The sequence below is a fragment of the Beta vulgaris genome, chromosome 8, assembly GCF_026745355.1.
Source record: "Beta vulgaris subsp. vulgaris cultivar EL10 chromosome 8, EL10.2, whole genome shotgun sequence".
In the NCBI taxonomy this organism is placed as follows: domain Eukaryota; kingdom Viridiplantae; phylum Streptophyta; class Magnoliopsida; order Caryophyllales; family Amaranthaceae; genus Beta; species Beta vulgaris.
Genome location: NC_079209.1, coordinates 43,539,591 through 43,549,271, shown reverse-complemented (window position 1 = coordinate 43,549,271; position 9,681 = coordinate 43,539,591). Strand labels below are relative to the sequence as shown.

Genomic DNA, 9,681 nt, shown 5'->3' with positions numbered 1-9,681 from the left:
CCCTTCACGATGTTCACTACTTGAAGGGTTGTCCTGAGCACGGCGTTGTCCTTTGCGCTGATAGTGATATCCAATTGACTGGTTGGTGTGACTCTAATTGGGCTAGTTGCTTTCTTACTCGGCGATCTCTCACTAGGTAGCTTGTATTCCTTGGCCATTCCCTGGTGTCTTGGAAAACTAAAAAGTAACACATTGTATCTCGTTCTTCCTCCGAGGCCGAGAATCGTTCTATGGCTAATGCTACCCGTGAGTTGATTTGGCTTAAGGCCCTCCTTGAGAGTCTAGGCATTGATCATCCTCGTGCCTTGCAACTCTTTTGTGATAGTCAGTCAGTGTTGTATATCACCCAAAATCCTGTTTTTCATGAGCGTACAAAAGCATATGTGGATTGTCACTATGTTCGAGATGCTCTCTAGGCAAGGTCTCATTTCCACTCATTATGTTTCCACATTCTAATAACTTGCTGATATTTTCACCATGGCTTTAGGAAAACATCAGCTTCACTATTTTATTGTGTAAGTTGAGCATTTGTAATCTCCATACTCTAACTTGAGGGAGGAAGGGGGTGTTAGGCCCATTTTGGGCCTTCCTTTTATGTATGCAGAGTTTAATATATTAAGTTGTATTATGATGTAAAGCCCACTAGTTCTCATTATTAAGCTGTATTTATTGTTCAACCTAACAACAATGCAACTAAAGAAATCAATACAAACATAGTGTACTTTGAATTTTTGTTTTTAAGTAGGTAAAATGGATGACCATGCTGAACTGACACATTTAGTAGGTCTAATCAACCAATTTTACAAGTCAGACTTATTAAAAAAGAGAAGATGGGGATGATACGAGAAACCTTATCCCCCAAAGAGCCGTTAGTGGGGTTTTATCCCATGATCTTGAAGTCATGAAGTCAAACATGTATCATTAAACCAAGACTTTCTTGGTGAATGTAACTTGAAAATACATATGGAGCAGAATATAATATGATATGACATGCTTATTCATGTATAAAGCAGTAAATATGGTCAAAGTGTATTATACGTGAGTAGTCAGAATATTCTATTGGTAAAATAATTAACTAGTCATGTCTAGTATAACCTACGTAATATATTAAAATTTTGGTATAAAATATTTTGAATTTGAGAAATAGATGATTGTTATAATTTGAAAACTATTCTATTGGTAAAATAATTAACTAGTCTGTCTAGTCATGTCTTCAAGCTCGTAGATAAGTTATTGAAACATGAATAAATCTAGCTATAGCTGTTAAATAGATCGTGTCGTGTCTCTTTTGTGTTCGTGTCATTTACTAATCACGTCAAAAAACCTCGATACTAGCCCGATCCATTTAGCTAATTGTGTCGTAACCCTCTGACACTAACCCAAACCGTTTAATTAAGCAGTTACCTATGTGTTATGTCGATTCATTTAACCTACTATTTGTTCAAAATCGCTAAAAAAATTTAACAATTGATTTTTTACATCCAATATTTCTTGACACATGTTTATCTATGTAATAATTTGCAAGTATATAAGAAAGTTTTAAAGAATTCATTAATGTTTTGTCAATCTATCTATACAAATATATTAAAAGGCGTGCGAAAACAAGAAACTGTGCCACGTGGCACTCTCCTCTAAGGAGTTTTAGTTCATGTAATCCATGTACAATAAAAAAATTAAAAAATTGCATATTATAAGGTTTGATCCCGATACCTCAAGTACATATACTAAAGTTTTAACCACTAGGCTAAGTTGTATTTAGTGTTATTATCATAAAGTATTATATTAATAAATGAAAAATTTTCTTACTCGGGGAATAGCCCGAACCTAATAACTAGTTTATACCCTAAATAGTATTAATATGTTAAATTTTCTATATGTTTAAAGGCATGTGAGAACAAGAAACTGTGCCACGTGGCGCTCTCTCTAAGGAGTTTTTAGTTCATGTAATCCATGTAGAATAAAAAAAATTGAAAAATTGCATAGTATAGGGATTGATCCTGAGACCTCAAGTACATATACTAAAGTTTTAACCACTAGGCTAAGTTGTATTTAGTGTTATTATCATAAAGTATCATATTGATAAATGAAATGTTTTCTTACTCGGGGCATAGCCCGGGCCTAATAACTACTACCTCCGTTTTGTAAAGATCTTCCTTGATACTGTTTCTACAGATACTAAGGAGGATCCATTTGTGTGGGGTATGGGTGGTAAAGTAGGAGAGAGAAAGGGGTTAAGATAAATAAACAAATAAAAAGGGGTTAAAGTAGGAGAGCGAAAGGGAGTAAAATTGAATTAATATGTAATGGTGGGCCATATGATAGGGACATGAGAAGGTAAAAAGGGAAAAAAAATTCCAAATAAGGAATAAAGTAAAAGAGGGAGGATTTTTTGGAAACGCACTTAAACGGAAAGAGGGAAGATCTTTAGGAAACGGAGTGAGTAGTTTATATCCTCAATAGTATTAATATGTTAAATTTTCTATATGTTTAAGTCAAACATATAAAGTCGGGTATGTTTCGCATTAAACTCTCAACACTATTTGTGATAAGCAATAAACTTAAAATATCCACATAATTGATTACAATCACTTCTACAATCAATAATGTAAGAATAATCAATTAAATTACTTACCATAACCACTGTAAAATCTTTCTTAAAACCACATTTATTGTATTGAAAACGAGTTACAAAATTAACACAACCAATCAATCAATCCAGCCCTTTAAAAGTAAGAAAATCTTCTAGATAATATAAAATCAAACATTGGTAAATTACACAATAAAACCCTCTTATAATTAATCAAGCAATTTCAAAAATTATTACTTCCAAAATCTTTTCTTTCCCCAATTTCTGCTTACTAATAAAAATAAGATCAAAATTTTCTTTAAAAAAAAAATGCAGTGTCAGGCTAAGATATTCCGGCGCAAAACGAGGGTCAATTTTGACAGACAGTGAGTGTGTTAGAGAGAGAAAATAAGAGGAGAGAGAAAGACATAGCCAACACCCAACACTGAGAAAAAGAGAGAGAGAGAGAAAGAGAAAGAGAAGAAGGAAGGTGAAGGGTATGTTTTCATTTCGGTTTCCAAACTTTCCTTGCCAGTAAATTCTTGGTATTTTTTGTCTTTACAAATTATTATTATTATTATTATTAACATTATTAATATTAATATTATTCTTGCCCCAAATCAATCACTGTTTTTCAGCCAATAACCACTCTTTCTCTCTCTAAAACTTCACCTTACTTTCTCTCTCTTAACTTCCTCTTCTTACATTCTCTCTCCTCTTGTTACCTTTGAGTTTGCTTCACAGTTGGGTGTGTTTTGTGTCAAATAATATGGACTCATTTCTCTCTCCTTCGATTGGATCTACTACTCTTCAAACTCTTCAGATTTGAACTCTCCACTCTTATTTTTCATTTGGGTAAATTAACAAAAAAATTCATTTTTTTTTGTTTTTTCATTATATTGTACTGAAATCTTATCTGGGTTTCTGATCTTTGTTGATTTACTTGCTTTTTGCTTGAAATGATAATGTGGGTACTTCTTATTTTCTTTGTTTAGCTTCATTCTAGTTGTTAAATTTTATTTTTGTTTGTGTTTTTCTTACCCTAGATTTGGATTCTGGATCTGCTATTCAGTGATCTCGTTTTTGTTTTGTGTTTAATAACTTGGTGGGGTTTTTTTCTTGTTGGATTGAATAGTAGTATAGTGGAAACTTGAATGTTTCAAGTTAATGAACTGGGTGTATTACTTAATTTTGTGTTTATTATTGGTAGGTGTTTATTTTGCTGCTTAACTGCATTTGAACTTGTGTAATTGTTACTATGAATGTAGTTTTGGGTATAAATTTATCTTAAGAGTTGATGCGGACCTGGATCTTTATAATTTTGGTGACCACATTTTGCTCTTGAATATATTACCAGAGATGGGGTAGTATCATTATGTCATTCAGAATCCTGACACTAGGGTTATTTTGTACATTATGATTTTGGGGATACGTGCTCGAGTTAGCTGGTGTGATTTGTGTATTGTGTTCTCGAATTATTTGTGGTCGTGGTTAGTCTGATCCAAGAATGATTATTCATGACAGACAACTTGACATGGTAAATTAGATGGGATACACTAATTCAATGTTATTGCAGTGTCTTCAGGATACTTTTTTCCATTAACCTGCACATTTTTAATTTCCTCTTTTCTTTCCCCTTCTTCACCGCCACCAAATAAAGGAAAACAAAACCAGCTTAGCAAATGTGTACAATGGAAAGGACATTTTGAGTAATTATGGGGTGACCACAAGGGCTAAACTGGTTTAGGTGGTTTGAATGCTATTGGCGATAGAATAGTCCTTTTTGTGTGTGTAAGCAATCATGGGTAGTTGCTTGTCTGGGTTCTTTCATGTTATTATGGATAGTGCTATGCAGTCTAATTATCGAGATGGTCCATCATGAGACAGTATATCAGGCAGCACTCACCAACTTTCACTTCTAGGCTTTTTGAGTAGATTTCTTCTTTGAGCTTCATAATGTCTGGGAAAATATTTTTATCATGCATTTTTGTGGATAAATACTGTTAATATTGTTATATTGACCAGCGGAACTCTGCTTTTGCAGTATCTCCATAGAAATTGGATCTTTTTAGAAGTGGTGTGTGTACCTTCTGGGTGATTAAAGAGACCAGCCTGATGGGTTCTCGGTTCCCATCCCATCAACTCAGCAATGGGCTTTATGTATCAGGACGCCCAGAACAACCAAAGGAAAGACCACCTACCATGAGCTCAGTGGCCATGCCTTACACAGGAGGTGATATCAAAAAGTCTGGGGAACTTGGGAAGATGTTTGATATACATGTGGATGGGTCAAGGTCACGAAAATCTGGGCCTATCAATAGTGCTCCTACGAGGACTGGATCATTTGGAGGAGCTGCGTCTCACTCAGGCCCGATTGTGCAGAACTCTGTGAGCAGGGTTTCATCTGCTAATGTTGGAGGTTCTGGCTCAGCTTCCATGAAAAAGTCAAATTCTGGTCCACTTAACAAACATGGTGAGCCAGTCAAGAAGTCTTCTGGCCCTCAGGCTGGTGGAGGTGTTTCTCGGCAAAATTCTGGCCCTCTTGCACCAGTTCTTCCCACTACAGGTTTGATAACTTCTGGGCCTATTTCATCCGGCCCCTTGAATTCATCTGGAGCTCCTAGAAAGGCCTCTGGTCCCTTAGAGTCCATGGGTTCCATGAAACATCATGCTGCATCAATTGTACACAACCAAGCTGTGACAAAGCTGACTCAAGAGGATGAGTATTCATTCCACAAGAGCTTCCCCAAACTAATTTTGTGGGCCATGGTTCTGCTGTTTGTGATGGGTTTTATTGCTGGTGGTTTCATCCTTGGAGCTGTGCACAATCCTATTCTTCTCATTGTTGTGGTGGTGCTTTTTAGTGCTGTTGCAGCTGTCTTTACATGGAACACTATTTGGGGAAGGAGAGCTATCACAGGCTTTATTGCTCAATATCCAGATGCAGAGCTTCGAACAGCAAGAGATGGTCAATTTGTTAAAGTTTCTGGGGTATGTAAAATCTATTTGAATGCTTTAAGTTCTTTATGTTTCTCTTTTTCCTCATCTTGTATAGCTGTGGTAATTTGTAAATAGAGACTTATTAATGTGGTGCTCTAACAGGAGTATAATTTTTTCACACTCATGTATGTTATTTTTTTATTTCTGATGCGGGAATCGGCCAAATTTGTGTGCCTCAACTGCACAGTCGGTTGTTGGTGTTAAATCTTATAAATTCATATCTAGTTTATTTATTGTCACACATACTACTTCATTTTCTTCTTTCCCGGTTTATTAAATTATAGAATTCCATTTTACTTTGTCTTCTTTTACTTTTTGAGATCTGTTTTTTTAGAACTTTTGTATTACAGTATAGGTTAATATGATGTTAACTGACTAGTAAGATGACTTGACTATTATCAGAGTTACATTTGTTAAGAGATTGAAAGAATTTTGCTTATAAATAGGTGGCTTCTATTCAATCACTGTAACTTTCTTATTTTTTCTTGTATTATTGATGGATAGTATCTGTGCTTACAGATGGACTTGCTCCTTTCTTTCTATTTAGTTGGTGCTCTGAGAGGAAAAATTGCAATTGATTGCTTACAATCGTGACGTTTTCATGGACTATTAGGGAATTTACTTCAACCGTACTAAATAAATATTATTTGGAAGATGGGGTAGGATGCTTTTTGCATAATAAATGATGAATCTCGTGATGGAAATTAGAACTGATATTGTCTAAGTCATCTTGAAGATAGGAGAAAAGGTAAAGTTTTGTTGTACTGGCTCTAAGACAACTGGTAATGTAGAGTTTAGCCTTTTAGGATAATACTAGAGTTATTCTGTTAATAAAATGTGTTTTGGTTCTTTAGTTCCAGGGAGTGTTTGAAAGTATTTTCTTGAGTTTGAAAGATGGCGGTTTTTAGTGATTGGAATTTACCGGACTTTTCTTTTGCAAGAAAGCATTTTTACTAACAGAGACAAGTTTGCTGAGTACTTCAAGGTGAAATAGAATGGACAATTGTGTGAACATTATACAAGCAGCTAGCATTGCTTCCAGGGAGAAAAATGGTGTGCAACTGGGATATTGCTAAAAGGTGGAGGTATTGCATAAATTTATAGAGGTTTCAATGGATTTCTCTATCGGATTCATTGGTGTATTGATGTCTAGCCTGAAGGAAAGAACTTAACTGGAACGTCAACAAGTTCATTCAAGAATTGCAATTTGGACAATTGACTTGATAACTTATAGACTAATAATCAAAGGCCTTCTTGATAAGGGGCTGGCACTTTAGTCTGTGTTCTCTAGCTCTTCGATTTTGTGTGGACTGTGATGTTATATTTTTTCTTTATGCGATACAATTCTTTCCTTTTCCTCTATCAATTTCTTTGAGAGAATTACTAGAGTTTTCAGGTTCTTGAGTTCTTGGATTTGCTGTTTGCATCATTTGAATATTTCTTTATTCTGAATCTTTTGCTTTTTTGAGAAGTTCAATTACGTGAAGAAAATAATTGCCTTTGATATGCTTGACATCTTCACTGAACTAATGTTTAAGCAATTTTTTCGTGAAGGTGGTAACTTGTGGAAATGTACCTCTTGAGTCATCTTTCCAAAAGGTTCCTCGATGTGTTTATACATCTACTAGCTTGTTTGAGTATCGAAGTTGGGATTCAAAAGCTGCTAACCCCAGTCATCGACGTTTTACTTGGGGTCTCAGGTCACTTGAGGTGAGATTATATTACTAATGTTCAACCTATTTGATGCCTTAGAAGTCAATTTCTTGCGTATTTGGGGAAATATGCCGATAAAGTTTCCAGGCATGTGGGCTTATATGTGGCCTATTAAGCGGCTGCGTAAATTTTGATGGTTTGAGGTTTGACAATTTTTATGAGTGATAATTTTTGTATCTCTTTTTGCACGCTTGTACAGATAATCCCACTTGTGTGCGTTAGTTTGCTGACGTACAAACCATTCGCTTTTTTTGAGTTTATTGAGTTTCCAGGTATAAATTTGACTTCAGAGTTCAAGGAATGAGAAGTTGGTGTCATTACATTGAACCATTGCTAATGCTCATGCTAATTTCAGGGTTGCTGTAATTTGCTTGTTGGCGATCGAAACTTTGTCGGATACATACATCAATCCAGATTCTGATTGAGAGTATATTTAATATCTTATGCTTTGGGATTGTAGTTCAATAGGAAGTGGGTAGACCAGGTTAATTCTTCATAGTAGTCCATGAAATTCGTTATATTACTCGCTACTCGTATTGGTTAGATTGAATGACAGATGTGTGCCGGTCACCACTCACCAGTCGGAAGTAGCAATTAATCTCTCCCTCCATACCTAAAATATTCACACTTGAATATGAGCCTTGCTCGTAATGTTTTAAGACTGGATAATATAATTTTATTAATAACGCTTCTGAAACAAACCTTCACGATTGTTGAAATTATTCGATCATTTGGATAACTATTTCCTCGAAAGAACTAAACTTGCTGAATTTATTTATGACATTATTCTTGGTCGTCAAACTGCACACATTACTCATCTCTTTTCAACCAAATGAAGAGTTTTGGGAAACAACTCATTGTTTTGGAGAAATTTCCTGAAGATGCAAGGTATAATTCTTCAGTCTTAGTGACTAAAGGTGGAGCTGGTCTATCTTGTTTTGGTGTAGGTTGGCTGGCACCATGTGAGTGGTAATTCTATAAGAAGTTGTCATTATCATTATCTAATTTCTTGACATAAATGGATGCTTAACTCGTCGCAGAATGCACTATGAGCAGAATATGGGAAAGAAGTGAACTAATGTTAAACATGCATCATCCAGAATTTTTTTTGAATGATAAGGTTCAGTGCAGAATATGTGATGGTTTCTTCAGGATTCAAGTATTTGCATGTTAGTATTGTGCAAGGAAATTTGAGGGAGATTTGAGGTGACAGGAAACAATTGTTTTAACATTACAATTTGTAAAAGTGATTTTGTTCTTTTAAGTTCATTTTTGTTGGTAGTTAGAGCTGCCTTTTGTGGCATTGATCCCTATTCACTTTTCAATCTCAGCAAAAACTTATCTCCAGGCTTAAATATGTTAACAAGTTTGAATTGTGATCCTCTACACCATAATTGTTAAGTGGAGCATTCTGAACTTGTATCTGATGTCAATCCTCCTGTAATTGCAGCGGCACGTGGTTGATTTCTACATTTCTGACTTCCAATCTGGGCTGAGAGCTCTGGTGAAGACAGGCTGTGGCGCTAGAGTGACTCCATATGTTGATGAATCTGTTGTTATTGATATCAACCCATCAAACAAAGACATGTCACCCGACTTTGTAAGGTGGCTAGCTGAGAGAAATCTCTCTAGTGATGACCGTGTCATGCGCTTAAAAGAAGGGTAAGTTCTCCTAACTCCCCTTTGATCTGTGCGTGAGACTACGAGGAACTCAAACTTCCTAACTTTTGTTGAAGCAACTGGTATAACTTGGGTAATGATGCATGACAGGTACATCAAAGAAGGTAGCACAGTGAGTGTGATGGGGGTGGTACAACGGAATGATAATGTGCTAATGATTGTTCCACCTCCAGAGCCATTGCCGACAGGGTGCCAGTGGTCTAAATGCATACTTCCTGCCAACCTAGAAGGTATTGTCTTGAGATGTGAAGACACGTCAAAGATCGACGTTATTCCTGTGTGAAAGCAAGCTAAGCTAAGCTGGGTATTATTTAGGAATCTCACAATCATGAAGGTTCTGCTATTTTGAGATATTTGATGATTTGTTTAGTGGTTGGTGGTTGTGATATTGCTATTTTTTTTTCTTTTTTTTTTGTTAATCTCGTGTGTATAGCTTTTATATGATTCCTTTTTCATGTTATGGGTTAGGGTTTTAGATATCTTTTGTAATTGGGAAATGGCATGGTTGTTATAATGCAAAGGAAAGCCACCGTATGCCTGATGAAAGAGATTGAGAAATTTGGGTGACATGTTTAGATATGTTGAACATATTTTTGAGTAATATTGTTTTATATTTTTTTACGAGTTCGTATACAAGAATCAAGATAGCTATATGCCTGATTTACCAGTTAACTCTTTGAAGGATTGGCTAAGAGAATCGAATTTCGATCTTGTCCGAGAAG

General features: G+C 35.6%; 1 protein-coding gene across 2 annotated transcripts; it reads left to right on the top strand.

Moving 5' to 3' along the window:
• Window positions 1-2,896: 2,896 nt before the first annotated feature.
• LOC104901552 (hypothetical protein) lies at window positions 2,897-9,580 on the top strand. 2 transcript variants are annotated; one of them, XM_010689140.4, is made up of 5 exons: window positions 2,897-3,063; window positions 4,611-5,557; window positions 7,121-7,276; window positions 8,730-8,941; window positions 9,050-9,580. In XM_010689140.4, exons 2-5 carry the CDS (start codon window positions 4,682-4,684, stop codon window positions 9,240-9,242), a joined length of 1,437 nt encoding a protein of 478 aa, XP_010687442.2. In that variant the 5' UTR covers window positions 2,897-3,063; window positions 4,611-4,681; the 3' UTR covers window positions 9,243-9,580. The 2 variants fall into 2 exon arrangements, with proteins under 2 accessions (XP_010687442.2, XP_010687441.2); XM_010689139.4 differs by lacking the exon at window positions 2,897-3,063 and adding an exon at window positions 3,153-3,421.
• The last annotated feature ends 101 nt before the right edge of the window (window positions 9,581-9,681 follow it).

Bases quoted from the DNA above. Each gene is read 5' to 3' on its own strand.
- LOC104901552 (XM_010689140.4), top strand. From the start codon at position 4,682: ATGGGTTCTCGGTTCCCATCCCATCAACTCAGCAATGGGCTTTATGTA. The intron at 7,277-8,729 runs GTGAGATTATAT...CTGTAATTGCAG, and splicing joins GGGGTCTCAGGTCACTTGAG to CGGCACGTGGTTGATTTCTA. The intron at 8,942-9,049 runs GTAAGTTCTCCT...GATGCATGACAG, and splicing joins GTCATGCGCTTAAAAGAAGG to GTACATCAAAGAAGGTAGCA.